This window comes from Mus caroli, unplaced genomic scaffold (assembly GCF_978045245.1).
Source record: "Mus caroli unplaced genomic scaffold, Mus_caroli_1 scaffold_15, whole genome shotgun sequence".
Taxonomy (NCBI): Eukaryota; Metazoa; Chordata; class Mammalia; order Rodentia; family Muridae; genus Mus; species Mus caroli.
In genome coordinates, this window is record NW_028227270.1 from 79533261 (window position 1) to 79549662 (window position 16402).

At 44.0% G+C, this 16402-nt stretch overlaps 1 protein-coding gene across 2 annotated transcripts in view; it reads right to left on the reverse strand.

The window, feature by feature from the left end:
• Tmem170b (transmembrane protein 170B) overlaps positions 1–16402 on the reverse strand; it is a 32947-nt gene that overhangs the window by 7115 nt on the left and 9430 nt on the right. For both annotated transcript variants that reach the window (XR_015045437.1, XM_021180635.3), the window contains exon 2: positions 3290–3460. Coding sequence is in view for 1 of the 2 variants with exons in the window: in XM_021180635.3 (XP_021036294.1) it covers positions 3290–3460 (171 nt within the window). In the remaining variant the exon portion in view is untranslated. The remainder of the gene's footprint in view (positions 1–3289; positions 3461–16402) is intronic.

Sequence of the window (16402 nt, forward strand, 5' to 3'; positions counted from 1 at the left end):
CGCTCTCAGCACTTTTAATGTGAGGATCTTTTCAATAAGAACTGCCACTCATGTTTACTCAGAATAAACTCTCATCCATCCCCTTAAAATGCACATATTGAAAAGGAGAGAAATAGGTACTGGTCCCAGCACTCTGCACTAACTCTAGAGAACAGGCACGGCAGGAGGAACTATCAGTGCCTCACAACCCAACTTATGGTGCTGGAATGGCCACCCTGGTCCTACCTCACACCATGCCATCACAAAAGAAGAAAAGGCTAAAAATAAAACCACAGCTGTAAACTTGGAAACCAAGTGGATGGATTCAGTATACTACGAAAGAGAGGGCCTTAAAACCACAGGGAAGGAAGGAAGTGGGAAAGGAGGAAGGGAGGTTAGAAGGGAAGGAGGAAAGGAGGGAGGGTGGGCAGGAGAAAAGAGGAGAGGAGGGGAGAAGCAATAAAGGAAAAGTAGGAGAGAAGAAAAGGCAGAGGGCCAGGTACAGCAGCACCTCAACCACCGCTCACTTGCTCGCTCTCGGGAAGCAGAGGCAGGTGGTTCTCAGTGAGTTCTCAAACAAACATGGGTCGGTGAGATGGGTTGGTGAGATGGCTCGGTGTTTCACAGCAATCACTGCTTTCTCAAGGGACCTGGGTTCAATTCCTAGCAACCACATGGTAGCTCATGGCTATCTGTTAACTCCAAGGGATCCAATGCCCTGTTTGGCCTCCATGGGCACCAGACACATAAGTGGTACACAGACATACATGCAGGTAAAATGCCTATATAAAAATATATAAAATTTAAAAACAAACAGCAAAGCCCTAGATGTCAGCAAGTAATCTCTGCACCCAGGGACAGTATTCTAGGAGCCCATGCCTGCTGTCTTTACCCTTTTTATCTTTCCTGACATGGTCAGACCAGTCTCAGCAAAAGTCATACAAATTTTACTCTATTTTCTGCAATAATTTGGATTAAAAAGGAGGGAGGGTAAATGTTCCTTAACATTCTGGTAGGGATGCTCCAAATACTGTATTTGGGTCTGGAGATTGGGCGTGGGGGGGTGGGGTGGCTTCAGAACTTCAATGATTTAAAGACACTGTTCCATTAATGTTCCTCCTTAAGTCCATTTTGACAGTTTACACTTAGCAGCATGTAACTGTTCAATAAAGGTGACATTTTAGATTCTCTATCTTTGACTACACTTCAGTTGTTTCTTCAGTTCCGGTCTGTGCCTGACTTAATGCTTAGCTTGTCCCCAGTCCACTCACCTCTTTCTTCACTGCACCAGGCCTCTGTGAATTCTTCCTAAACACAACTACCCAAGAGTCACACGATTTCCTCACACCAGAACGACCAACGTGTGACCAAGAACTACCATGCACACCAGGTGTTCAGGGGGTGTGCAAAGCACACAACTCCTACTGAGGAAGCAGTTTTCTCTCTAATGAGAGGGAGGATGGGTTCCTTAAGTGGACATGACACGTCACACCCCCTAACACCCCAGAGCTTCCCAAGTGGGTTCTAACAACACCATACTCATGCTCGGGGGGTGGGGGGAATCAGTAGATACACTCTGAAATCCATATGAAAGAACAGTCCATGAACAGATGGCTACACTAACTCTGAATTACCTAGGACACACGCACTAGACCAAAGCACCTCCATGATACACTACAAAACCACAGAGGTCGAAGAACTAAGGCCCTACTGAGAAAATAGAAACAGAAGATGAACCAATCACAAGAGACGTAGCCGTGGATGTTGAGAATACAGCAAATAAGAAGGCAGTACTCTGATAAGTAACTGACAGGTTACTCCTGTGGGTACTGGGGTAAAAACTGGCTTATTGTGTAGGAGGGGATCCCAACTAACACCTACAATAAAGGTAGACTTAGGCCAGGAATGAGTGACAGTATAAATTCTACTCATAGCTCTCAACTCCTCTTCCTTTCTCTTTATTTCCCTTCTTGATTCTACACATTTCCTTCCTTCTTTTTTTCTTTCACCCCACCTACCCAGCTAACAGAACAACTGTCTAGGTAGCTTTACTAGTGGGTGTGGCAATGAAGGCCCCGCCTTTAAGAGTTTTCTCTTGCTTCTTCTCATACTCTCCATAAAGTTATAAAACAAAATCTGACTGAAGAGCTTTCACCCGTATCTGTGGCCCAGAGATGCTCAGAAGTTTATGTCCTTAAAGCCCACCCATGAGGTTCATGTATAGCATTTATTGCTCTTTCAGAAGACACAGTTCCGTTCCCAGTACCTATGTGACCACTAACAACCAGCTGTAACTCCAGTACAGTGGCTCGCAATCCTCTTCTGGCCTCTGTACGCACTACATGCACAAAATACACAGACATACAGATAGGCAGGCAATCTTTTAAAAAAGGGGAAAATAAAAATATCTACTTGTTTTCTGTGGCCTGCAGGAAAAACTCCAGACTTCTTGACTAATCTTTCAAGATCCTTTAGCACTTACTCCAGTCTCTTCTTCGTGACTCTCTGAGAACCCCAGGAGCTAGACCTGTGCCTGGGCCGGTACTATAAAAGTAAGGCTTTCCTCATATTCTGTGGCCAGAATCAAGTGAAAGAAAGAAGTCCCTGTGGAGAGCCCCAAACAGTGCAGTGCAGCGGTAAGGGCCCACAGTGTAGAAGACAGCCAAAGGGAACGCCTGCCCTGTGTGTCTATGTCTCAAAAGCAGCAGGGACCTAAGTCAGCAGCCGTAAGCACAACCCAGTAAGAAAGCAGCTGAGGGGCTTCCAGGATGCAACTGGGTTCTGCTCGAGCAGCAGCCCAGAAACCAGAACTTAACTCTGAAGTACAGGGTGGAGCAGGGCCAAGTTCAGTGTCAGAAGAACAAAACTAGGTGACAGGCTAAGGAAATCCACAAGACAGCTCAGCAGAAAACTGTACATTTTCTGAAGCAGAGAAATTTTTGTCATAAGCGGTTGTTGTCACAGGCAGATGAGCCCACAGACTCAAAGGCTCTATCTTCAGTGCCTATCTTCTTTCCTTAATAGAGAGGAGGCATATTTAAAGCAGAGACTTCTTTTGCTATGAAGCACTTTCAGACTGAATCAGCCATGCCTCTTGCCAATGCCATTTCTCACAAATCCACGAAGAGCAAACGCACATAGTGACATGTGTCTGTCCGGTGAGTAAATCAACTCACCTTTGCCTTCTAGGCTGTAAGTGCTGAGGACCAGTCTACATGAAAGATAGTGTTTCTTTTACAATAACAACAGCACTTACCGAAGCAGTATTTGCATATAAAATTATATCTTTAAACAAAACAAGTCAACTTACTAGTGATCATCGCTCCAGTTACAGAAGCCAGAAACCCGATGCTGACAGCAATGATGGAGATCACTCTCCCCTGCCTGTGCCTCTGCAGCATCACAAACATCAGCACGCCCGCAGCACCGTGGACAAACAGAGAGGAGAAGAGAGCCCAGAGGAAGATCCAGTACCACATCTCTGAAAGGGAAAGAACAGTGTTAGTCCTGCTGCAGAAGTATAGTTCGGAAGCCTCAGCCAGCAAACAGTGAGTACCCATGGCTGCGGAGAACCCTAAACGAGAGAGCGTGCATAAAAGGCCTCACCTGCTATCTGATCCACAGGAGAAAGGGAGTCAGGGACTATTATTAAAGCTAACTAAGGCTTAATGGAAGAATAGCTCCATGATCTCAAAAGGTGAAGGCCATGCTGTCGCTTCCTCTGCACATCCCATTTAGAAAGCAATCCATCAGCTTGCCTCCTGTAACTGTAATACTTTACCCAGGACTTTCACTGTGCTTTATGCTGTCTTCAGCATGCTCCCAATGGACTGTTCACTGCTGACTTAACACACCACAGGGATGGAGCACACCCCCTTATGCCTCTCCAGCCTTCACTTCCTTTCTTCCAGGCCTCTGCTGCTTCTCACTCTCCACACACTTCCCCTAGAGACTGGTATAACTCCATCTCCCTGGCCACATCCAAGAGGCAGCAGCTGCTCTGTGTGGGGCTGAAGAGCCCCTTTCTCTGGGAGACTTTGATTGCAATGCACTCCCTCTTCTCCATCTCTGGGTAACTGAAGTTAAACCTGTTTCCTTCACCACACAGTGCAGGCCACAGAAGAGAAAGAAAGAAAGAGATCCACCAATGACAAGAGGCCACCAAGACTGGGTTTCAGCAACTTCCGAGGTCTACCATATTACTTCCTTATACAGGAGACAACATCCCAGTTTCTCCCTGCTAAGCACCTGCTTCAAGTGAACCAGTTCAGGAAAGTTTGCTTCTAACTGAAAAGCCAACCAGCATGGTTAGCGCCCTTGAGAGGGTCCTCTTTGGTATGCAAACACTCTATGAGGAAGGGTCTCCTCTGCCGTTTGTGCTACTTGGACTTTCTGTCAAGTCCTTATGAGAGGACACTTTTTTAAAGCAAGGGCTATTTTCCCAAACATCATGGTGGAAATTACCACGAGAAACAGCATGGTAGTTCCTCAAGAAACCTAAGAACAGAGCCACCACATGACCCAATGCCATTTCTTGGTGTGTATCTGAGTGGTTAGGGTTAGGACCCTCAACTGACGTGCTGCTCAGATCACATTGGTCTGTGGCCTTGTCTGTGAGAGATTATCTGGATTGATAATTGCTTTGAGTGGGCACAGTCATTCCTAGACTATATAAGAAATCTAACTGGGGACTAGAGAGATGGCCCAGCTATCTCAAGTTCTCTTCCTAGCACCCAGCATGGTAGCTCAAGACTGTCTGTAATACAAGTTCAGGGGATCCATGTCCCTTTCTGGCATCCATGGGCACCTGGTGCACATACATACATGTAGGCAACAGTAAGAAAGCCAGCTATCAGTTACCATGCCAGAGTGAATGGGGGAAATCTTACAAGGCCCCTAACACCAGATGGAGAGCTATAGGCAGGCAACTGATGACTGCTGAGAGAGGGAAAAACCATTCTTCAGAGATTAACCTCATAATTGGTGTACAACACCAAGTGGTCAGCTCGAAAAACATACACACAAACAAAACTAGACTCAGCAGGTTCTGTTTATATGTATATACATGTACATAATGAAAAAGAGAAAAACGTCTTGGTAATTAGGAAAGAAGGGGGGAATGAAGGGAGAGAGAGAGGGGAGGGGAGGGGAGGGGAGGGGAGGAAGGAATGGAAGGATTAAGGAAGGAAGAAAGGAAGCAAGCAAGCTAGCTAGTATGTATTCTGCTTATGTCCTAGGAACTTCTCTGAGGCCAGAATAAAGAGCGGTGGACTAACGCTTAAGCAGAGGAAATGTCAAGACAGCAAGGCACCAGGTCTGTGATGTGGTTATTTCTGATTACTCTGATGCAGGCCTACATAAAGAAAAGCAACAGGAAGGGCAGAAAGAAAAGGATGTGCGGCTTAAAGAGGAAGAGGATGATAGGAAGCATAAGGCAGCCATAAAGACATTTGAACTTAAAAAAAAAAAAGGCTGTGATTTTTAGAGAGAAAAACATCACAAAAGGCAATTTTTGTGCCCTGCACTGGGAGAAAAGATACTCTACAGCAAGGCCTCCCCCAGCTAAGCATACACCATGTGACAGGATAAAGTCTAAGAGGTAAACAAACACTTAGCCACGGTTTCCCACAGCTTCTGTATAGAGAAGCTTCTGCAACTATGGTTCAAGGGAGGGAGCAGCGTCTACTCCACACTGGCAGCTCAACTTGGCAGTGCCATCCACATGCCCTGCATCCTGAGGCATGAAAGATGCATGATTAAGAAAGTCATTGGTTCTTTCTCCAGAATTTCAGAGAGCGGCTCTATTCGTCAGGGTTCTCTAGAGAAGCAAAACGGACAGAATGCATCTATAAATACATTAAAAGGGGATTTATCATGTCTGGCTAATCCAACAATAGCTGTCTCCCAAGAGAAAAGCTAAGAGTCCTGTAGTTATTCAGCCTATGAGGATGGATCTGAGCAGGCCCAAGCTGGGACACTTGAGGGAGGTCCTAGAGAGCTGCCCACATTCAGCTCAAGGCTGAAGAAGTATGTTCCAATACCAGCAAAGGAATGCCCAAATGGCAGGATAGATGAATTTGCCAGCAAGAGTGAAAGCAAGCGTGCAAAAACCAAAAGCTCCTTTCTTCAGTGTCATTAGGGGCAAGCCACCAGAAGGTGTGGGCCAGATTTAAAGTGAGTCTTCCAACCTCAAATGATACAGATTAGAGTGGATCTTCCATATCAAATGATCCAATCAAGGAAAATCCTTCATAGGTTTGCCCAGCTGCTTGGTTTTAATACTCCAGATGCAGTCAAGTTGACAACCAATATCAGTTATCTCAGTTCCTGAGGCCCGGCAACATGTGGTAGGGACAGAGCCTCTGAGAGGTCATTGTGTGAACTTGTGGAACTTGTGTGAAGCCTGTGTTGTAGCAGAGAACCCAAGATGTTGGGAGATGCCAAAGCCATGAGAAATATCTGCCAAGGAGATCTGCCTAAAGCAAGGGGACCAGTCCAAAAGAGAGATGCATGTTGCAGGCAGCAAAAAGTTGGAGGAGCAGAGTCACTAAGCCCTTTGAAACTGAAACTCTTAATACTGGATGTGGAGAGACAGGATTTGGTGTTTTCCCCACTGGGTTTCAGCCTTGCTTTGGTCCATGATTTCCTCACTATGCCCCCATTCCTCCCTTTTGGAATGTGAACGTATATTCTGTGGCATTATATGCTGAAGGTATATAATTTGCTTTTAAGTCTCACAGTTGTGTCACAGTTAAGAAATTTTCTTAAAAATATCTCAAGTGTCTTAGAAGAGACTGAACTTCTGAACAGTGCTGTAGCTGTTAAAAGACTATATGGACTTTAAAAGTTGGACTAAATGCACTTTTGTATCATGAGGCAGCCATGAGCCTCTGAAAGCCAGAGGTAGAATATGGTGGTTTGAAGGAGAACTGTCCCTCCTTGGCTCATGTATTTGCATACTTGATCCCCAGTTGATGGTGTTATTTGGGAAAGATATGGAACTTTTAGGAAGTGGAGCTTTGTGGAATGAAGTACATCACTCTCAGGCTTTGAGAGTATGCAGACTCACTTCCCTTCCTGCGCTGTTCTCTACCTCTGTTTCCTGTGGGTAGGACAAATGTGATCAGCCAGCCTCCTCCTGCTGCCACCATGCCCTGCTTCCTCTACAATGATGGACTCTAGTCCCCTGGAACTATATGCCAAAATAAACCTATCACCGTTTAACGTGATTTTCGTCAGAACATTTTATCACAGTAATATAAAACTGATGAATACAGTACCCAAAAGGATGAAGAGTACACTAGTTGTTCCAAGAGATACTGGCATAGCCAAGCTCATGCCTGCATATCCACCACAACTCAAGAGGCAGAAGCAACCCAAGTGTGTATCAACCCATGAATGAATGTCACATACACAGATCTTGGGAAATGGTTTCATTTTAAAAAGAGAAAAAATTCTGTCACATGATTCACCTTGGATGAACCTTGTGTACTTCTGTGGAGTGAGCCCATCAGTCACTGAAGGGCATGTGTTACATGATCTTTATGAGTACTGGGGTCACTTAGTAACAACCAAATCACAAGCGGAGGACATAGATTACCCTCTGGTGGGACATAGTGATGGGAACAGGAGATAGAAATCAGCTATGCAGTTTGGAGCAGAGTCCTCGAAAGTGAACAATTCCATTCTGCTCCTCTGCCAGAAGCAGGCACTGTCCTTGGTTCTCCAGCTACAAATGCCAGTGTCATGGCTTCTTATCTCCTCCTACGTGAACATGCCTGTCTGCAGGCTGTGCTTGGGTGGGTGGCCCAAACTCCAGTCCAAACATTCATCTCCTCTGGTGAACAGCTTTGGAGCCAGGAGGCCACATTTCCATGGTAAAAATTAGTTATATCTAGTCCCAAATTCTGGCCTATCTCCTAAATGATTTTAGGTCCCCATTTTTGAAGGAGGAATGTTACAGGAGCCTTAAAGGCCACTGAGTATGGACCCCTTCTATAATGGGGTCTATGCTGGCCCTAGGTAGTCACATGGCGTCCTGATCTGTTCTGAAGGTTAGATTACATGTTGTCTCCTCTTTTGAGAGTTAATCCAGCTGGACTTGTCAATTACCCAAGCCTCTGACCAAGGCCTCGGAAGATTAATGTAAAAGGGGGAGGGGAGTAATTATCACCTTAACAGTGTAATATACTTATTTTTCCCAGAAGTCTCCTGCTGTCAGAACAGTCACTTGTCAAGCCACCATCAGCAGCTCAGCCTTCCTAAGTTCTGAATCACCTGCTCATGTAGCCTGCAAGTTCTCATTCAGGAGAGAAGAAACGAGAACTCTCTTTGGCATTCCTGGCCAGAGAATCAAAGACAAATTCTGCTTCTGGACAAAGACAAGAATGAAACTGTTCAGGACCTAGTAACTTATCCTTCTGCCTTTTCATCTCTTTCTTCCCTTTAGATGCCAGCCATGCCTGGAGAGCTTCCTCTGACATTTTGCATGTCCTTCCTTTTTCCTCTGAAGACACACCCTGTTCCTTGTCCTGTGTGCCAAGTGGCTGTTTGCTGGCCTCAATACCTAACTCAAAAGGCGAGTTTTCCCCTCCTGGAACTCTCATCCTCCTTACTCCCGCAGCTGCTCAGGGGGCCAGCCTGCCTTCGCCACTGCTTTGTGTGTGTTGGGTTTGTTGTTGTTGTTTTGTTTTGTTTTTAAAGAAAACTCCAATAAAATTATCCTTGAGCTACCTTCTGAATTCATTCTTAAATTCTTCTTATCTATGAGACTACAAGCCCAAAGAGACTCATTTCTTAAGTAACATGTGGCCTCTCAGGTGGAGCTCCCCAAAACCTCTAGTAGGAAGGAAAGTCCAGATGTTGAATTGGCATCTGAAGTGAGGCAGTCCGTGGGACTGAGCCCTTGACTTGTGGGACCAGGTGTTACTCCAGGTGAAATGTCAGAATTGAACGGAATGGCAGGACACCTAGTTGATGCCTTGGAGAACTGCTTGTCCCAGAGTCCTCCCTGTGAGAGTAAATAATCAATGTGTCTCATTATATGTTTATTTTTATAACCACTATTTTAAGAGATAAATTAGTTAAAATGTGTAAAACATAGATATAAATTTCTAGCATTTATTTTTATGTCAAGACAATAAATGACAAAAAATTAAAAACAAAAACTATCTTGAAAATGAAGAAAGGTACAAAAGAGCAACATTGTGGTCAGGGGCTGCTCTCCACTGTGTATCAGTCAGTAAGGCACTGTGTGAGCTCTATGGTCACACACACCTAACACTGACCCTGCTGGAGCTTCCCCCTCTCCTCTCACACACACACACACACACACACACACACACACACACACACACACACACACAGATACGGGGGGGGGGTGGAAAGAAGGGGTGTACAAACGAGAACAAGCACATCTACGGTTCTGGAGGAAGCTGAGTACAGACCGAATGGGTGTCAGTAACTCAGCTGTGTCTTAGAAATTAAGCTAATGTCTTAGAAAGACATCCATCAGGCCAACTGGATAAAAGGCTTAGCAGCTCTCTCCTACATATTATTTCCTACCACTGCTGTGGAGTTATAATTATCTCAGAATGAAAGGTTTAATCATTAGGAAGAGAAGGACAGAAATACACAAAACAAAATTGAGAGCATGGGCTCTCCTGCTACACACAGAACAGAATCAGAAAACGTGATCGTTTCATGGAAGAGACAGCTGACATATTTCACAATGTGTGCTAAATAAAATACCACACATGCTTTCCAACAATTAAAGACTCTGATAATTAAGGGAAAAGGTGCTTTCATATCATAGTCTAACAGCTTCAACCATAATTGCATTAAGAATTGAAAAGTTTATCTAGCTCAGCAGATATCTGTATATTAAAGGATATACAAAGTGAGCCCAACAAAGTAAAATGTAGGGAAGGGGTGAGTGTCACCAGCAAGTGCTTTCCACATCCTACTCTGGACCAGCACAATCTCATTGTGGCCACCAACAATGCAGTGCCAGATGTCAACAAAAGCCTGTGTGCCCAGCAAACTCAGGAAAGCTGAACCCATTTCTTACCCCCAAGGTCCTCTTCCATGTCCCTGTAATACACGAGGGAGTAATTCTTGACTATAGTTAACACGTGGACACAGTGTTATCTAACATAAAAGTGGGGCTATTTACTCACTGAATATATTACCTCTATACAGTAAATGTACTTAATAAGGAAAAGGGGAGTTCAAGTTCAATGTTTCATAAAGATCCAAGATATCAAAAGACAATACACTAATATACAACCTCATGAGGTCCCAAGGTCCAGGCCAGCATCATCTGTCAAGTTAACTCTGATCAAACTACCCCAAAGTTAGGTTTATAAGCATGGTTCCATTTTATTCTCTTAATTATGCTATATTATTCACCTTAGAAAACACTGACCTCTGCTGATAATATTATTAGGTTGAATTCAGAGTTGCTACTACTGTTTTTAATTTCCTGACATTTCAACATGGCCTTCAGGGTAGAGAGGGTCTTCTTAAATCTTGGTCACTCTGGGCAAGCAAGTCTAAGGACCCACTCCCCAGTGGCAATCACAGAAAACCTTTGGCTCAAGTAAAGAGAACTATAGGACCTGAGTAATAGGCACCCATATCCCTAAGGAAGAATGATACCAAGAGGGTACTCTCAGAGCCTTTTTCTCCTTTGTTGCATCCACCAAACAATGGATCTCTAGAATGTATTCATCTGGAAAGGCCATCTAAGTATTTGTACTAAAACCATCATATCAGTTAACAAAAGTCTGCTCCAATATGACATGCAGTATGATGGGACTGAAAGCAGAGCATCTCATTTGATTATAGCACATATTTTGGGCAAATGCAAGCCCAACATACCATGATGTCCTCTTGTGGTCTTGGGCCTATCCTGCATGGTTCCAGGGACTGACTTGACGAGAATCAGGAAGGAAGGAAGGAAGGAAGGAAGGAAGGAAGGGAGGGAGGGAGGGAGGGAGGGAGGGAGGGAGGGAGGGAGGAAGGAAGGAAGGAAGGAAGGAAGGAAGGAAGGAAGGAAGGAAGGAAGGAAGGGAGGGAGGGAGGGACGAACGAACGGACATAGAGATTGGGTAGACTTAGTCTCTCTGATAGAGAAGCCACAGTACTCTAGAAGCTTAGCACATGTATTATATACAGTTGAACAGGGAGGCAGGGCTATTACATACAGATAAACAAGGGGCAGGTTGACAGAGACAGTAAGAACAGTCTTCAGGAGGAGGGGCGGGAAAGCTAGGATGAATTTTTTCCTGCATATAGGATCAACATTCACACTTGGACCAGAGAAAGGCTTTGCTGACCCTCTGAGCCTCACCTGAGGAAAAGCCTGTCCATTTCCAATGGGCCTGAGTGAGGCTTTGGTCCTTGACATGGGCAGCTGATGGCAACAGCACACCCCCACTCATGACTTCACCCACTCAGCTTCCTCTGCTCCCTATAGTCTTACACTTTGCTTTACATAAGATCCAACCAGGCCTCATGTTTTGGGTCTTATAATAACTTCCACAACAGAGAGATCATTAAGAACAGGGAGCATGCTGAACCAATCACAGCAGCATGGCACTCTACAAAGTCCACAAATCCGTCCATGGTAGGGTCAGGCTAAAACTATGCATTGCCAAATAGGGAGCAAAGCCTGACTAGAATGTTCACCAACAATTTCCAAATATCCAACAACTGGCTGACAGGCAGTATTCACAATACTAAAATTCCCAATTCACCTTCCTGAGCTTAACCAAATCTGAACTTGCTGATGTGTGAGCACTGACCTGGACCACTATGCTGTATCAGAGGCAGCTGACAGCAATGTCCACTATTTCAGAGAGGGAAAGTGTAGTTATCCAGCACTGGCAGAACTGGGTGGGGGCAACTGTTTAGCCTGCACAGCTAATGTGAACATGTAGACCCATCCCACCCTTACTTCTATTTGTTCATCTCCCATCTAGCTCCTATAACTAGGCAATAAAGGAAAAAGGCCGAATCAGATGACACTGCGGGTGCTAAACAAACTATAAAACAAACAGCTAAAAATTACAACACATGAAGTAAACACTTTGAAGTGCCTCTTGCAAATAATCACAATAACTCACTGCAAGAGACATGTCTTCTCCCAGAACACAACACAGCCTTCCTAGTCATTTGCCACATGCACGGCTACCGTCCCCTTACACTAACTTCATCTGGGTCACTGCAGTGTGTTTGCTTACTTTCTGGTGAGACTGAGAGAATGAGAATGTACTCTAGTTTCCAAACAGTACTAGAATAGCTCCCTCCCATCTGTAACAACCATCAGCCCTAGTTACCAAGTCACTCACTATCTTCTATGCTTTTGTTCTTAATCTGAACAAACATAGTTTATGATAAATTAATCTCTTGAGACAGCTAGAAATCACTGAGTAAAAGCATCAGAGAGAGGCAGACACTGGATGATCTGCTTGTTAGAAACCAACCAAGGACCTGGTATCAGATACATAAGATGGATGATGGGTAACAGCATTTTAAAGTGCTCACTATTGAACACAGTCTAAAATACTTCTGAACATTTGTACTGAAAATATGCTTTTTAAAAATTGGGCTTTATCATATTTTTTAACTCATCAAGGAGATAGAATGCTCTATTAAGCTAATGGTTGCTCCTGAGAATTACCTAAAAAGCAACTTATTCCCTAGAGGTAAGACTTAATCAATTATATTTCTATCAAATCCTTCCAGTAGTCATAATGTGTAGCACAGAAGCAAACAGTGGGCTACCATTACATAAAAAATTGTTTATTTAAATATTCTAGTACAAGAATAAGACACACATTGAACATTTAGTCCTTAAAAAGATAACATTTAGTTCAGAGTTGGGCAGTGGTGGTGCAAGTCTTTAATCCCAGCACTCGAAAGGCAGAGGCAGGAGGATCTTTGCGAGTTCAAAGCCAGCCTGGTCTACATAGCAAGTCAGAACAACCAGGCTGTTACATGGAGAATCCCTGTGTCAAAAACCAACAAAGAAACAAACAATGGAGGAGAACAAGAGGACTGGAGAGATGGCTGAGCTGGTTAAGAGTGCTTGCCATGCAAGCATGAGGACTTGTGTTCAGGTGCCAGCACACGACAAGCTGGGTGTGTGGCCCAGGCCTACAACCCGAGCTCAGAGAAGGGTAGAGGCAGGAAGATGCCCAGGCCTTACTTACTGACTTCCAGGATAGCTGAGAAAATACAAGCCCCCAGTTCAGGAAGAAACTCTGCCCTCAGAGACACAGTGATAGAGGAAGGCACCTGATGTCATCTTATGGTTCTTATACATGGGCAGGTATGCATTCCCTCAACACACACACATGTGGACACGGACACACACACACACACACACACACACACACACACACCTTTGAAATAAAGTTACCAGCAAACAGGTAAAAACCCACTATTCAACATATTCTATCCCCCAAGCTGAAAAACACACATAAAAGACTATGTTTGGGAACTGTTCATAATTTTCTACTGTATATAACTAGTCCATGTAATATTTTTAAATAATGTGTTAAAATAAGGTGACTGCAGAGTTGTTGGTTTTTTATTTTTTCATTCCAGAGAACTGAAACATACAGAAATTGCTCCCACTACACTGCTAACAGCAGAAACTTCTGATCTTGTATTGATTGTTATGGGATCCATTACATTCATAATCTGGTAAGGCCCCCTAGATTTGGGCCAATAAATGCATATAGCCTAGGAGTCATGTCTGCTCTGCATTGTTTCTGAACAATCTCTGGCTAAAAATGATTGTACAGTTAAACAAGGTTTTTAAATATATAAAAAGCAATATTTCATAACAAATTCTACATGAATACCAGCTAGTATGCTCAGACCATCCATGGATGCTCTCATACTACTATGGTAGACAGAATAGCTGTGACACAGATAAGAAGGGCCACCAAGGGGGCTGGTGAGATGGCTCAGTGGGTAAGAGCACCCGATTGCTCTTCCGAAGGTCCGGAGTTCAAATCCCAGCAACCACATGGTGGCTCACAACCATCTGGAACGAGATCTGACTCCCTCTTCTGGAGTGTCTGAAGACATCTACACTGTACTTACATATAATAAATAAATAAATTTAAAAAAAAAAAAAAAAAAAAAAAAAAAAAAAAAAAAGAAGGGCCACCAAGCCAAATAATTCACTACTTACAGAATGTTAAGTGCTGGATTCGGGCCTGGGACAAACTTGGCTGAGGTGCATATTTTACGTACAAAGCAGGCCTGGCCTCCAGGTTCTCCCAGCATCCTTCAGTTCCTGCCTGTTACACTGCACAGCTGGCACACCACACCTCTGCCCTGATTTCCCCACGCCAGGAGCTAGGCTTCCTCTCCCTGAGAAGCCCTTCCCTGTATAACCCAGACATTCTGCTCTCCCATCTCCTTCTCTCCCCCTCCCTACAGTCTCTCTCTCCCTGCCTATGCATGCTCTTTTTTCTCTTCCTTCTCCCGCAGCAATTTCCCAGGCCTACTTCCTTGGGATCAGTGAACCTGGTCAAGAGCTGTCCCCCCAATAAACCTGCCTCTATATACTTTAATTCGGCCTGAATTGACTCATTTTGTTGATGGAGAATAACTTATGGATAAGAATATTTGATTTAGAGTAGCAGTTTTCAACACGTGGGTCAAGATCCCTTGGGGTGGGGGTCAAACAACCCTCTCACAGGGGTTGCCTAAGAGTATTGGAAAACACAGATATTTATATTATGATTCATAACAGTAGCAAGTACAGTTATGAAGTGGCAACAAAACCAAATGTTATGGTTGGGAGTCACTACAACATTAGGGGACTGTGTTAATGGTTAAAGGAAACATTAGGAAGATTGAGAATCACAGCTTTAGAGGACAGTAGCATTCCGCTGTTGTCATTCAGGGCTGGGGACTAAATCTAGGGTCTTGTGCCTTGTACATGCCAATCACACACTGGGTACTGGGATTTTTCTAATGTTTCCCAGGTGATTTTCACATACAGTAGAGCATCATCTCTAAGACACGATATTCAAATCACACAACTGTATGTGATTAAAAAACTCTGATCTGACCAAAGCCAAAAGCTGTTGGGAGATATGGTAAGTTGGAGCCAAAGCAGGTAGGGATTCTAGATACACTTTAGGGTGAAGGTGGAAGGTTTGGGGCAGCCAACCAAAGAAGTCTTTCATTTTTAAACTCTGGACATTTTCATATATGCATACACTATATTATTATGATAAAATGCACTCCCATTACCCTCTGTCATCTCCCCCTTCTTCTGACTGCCCTTCTTCCCAACCATTCCCTACTACTGTCATACGCCTCTCCCTCCCTTCCTCCTTCCCCACTGTGTGTGTGTGTGCACGTGTGTGTGTGTGTGTGTGTGTGTTTGTGTGTATATAGCCACAGCTCCTACTGTGCTCATGATTGCAATGGCCCTGCCATAGCTTGGACTTACTTCAGATTTTAAATACAAAAGTTATATAACCAAATTTAACTTTTAAAAACATTTCTCTGATAGATACAGGAAACTGAGACTGGAGCAGATGAGCAATTGTGATACTGTCAGGAGTCCTGGACTTGGATACTAACCTTAAATGGAAAGAACTTGAGACATATTTAGGAGGACCACTGGTCTAGCCTGGATAAGGGGACAATAGAGATGTCCTATCTGGCCATCCAGGTTTCTAGAAAGGATCCGTAGATAGATAAGAGTAGATGGTTTACACCCATGAAAAAGCATGTTTGGTCTATCTACAACACTAGCCAAATGCTAGTGAGAGATGAGAACTAAAGAAAGGAAACACAGGAAAATGTCAAATCCATCAAGTTGGTAGGACCTATACCTTGAGTTTATATGTTAAACTTTCACCTAAATGTGGCATCTGTTTTGTCATACTTAAAAATCTGTTTACTCAAACAGTAAATGTGAATCAGAATTTAGGATATAGAAAACTACAAAATCATCACTCCTCCTTAACAGATATAGTATAGAAAATCAAAACTTCTCCTCAGTTCATGAGGAAGGTATTAGGCAATAAAGTCAAAAGACACCCTACCCCCATGGGTGGGCACCACATAAGTGAGTAAGAAAAAGCAATCGGTGTGCTGTCCTCAGTAAAACGACATTGCGAGAGACACACATTGTCTCCTCGGTGTGCTCTAGGAAGACTGGGTGGTAAGCAGATTAGAAAAGCTACCTGTGGATGTGGTAGGCCAGACAGGAGGAGCTAAGAGCCTGCCTCTAGGGATCCTTTTACATAGAGCAAACACCTTCAGCCACTGGGGAGGCCTGCAAACCTTGTTACCCTCCAGAGACAAAGAGAAATATACTGTCAGTTCAGTATAGGGAAAGACAGAAGAAGACTGTCCACAAACCAAGGGTTCTTCCCCAAGC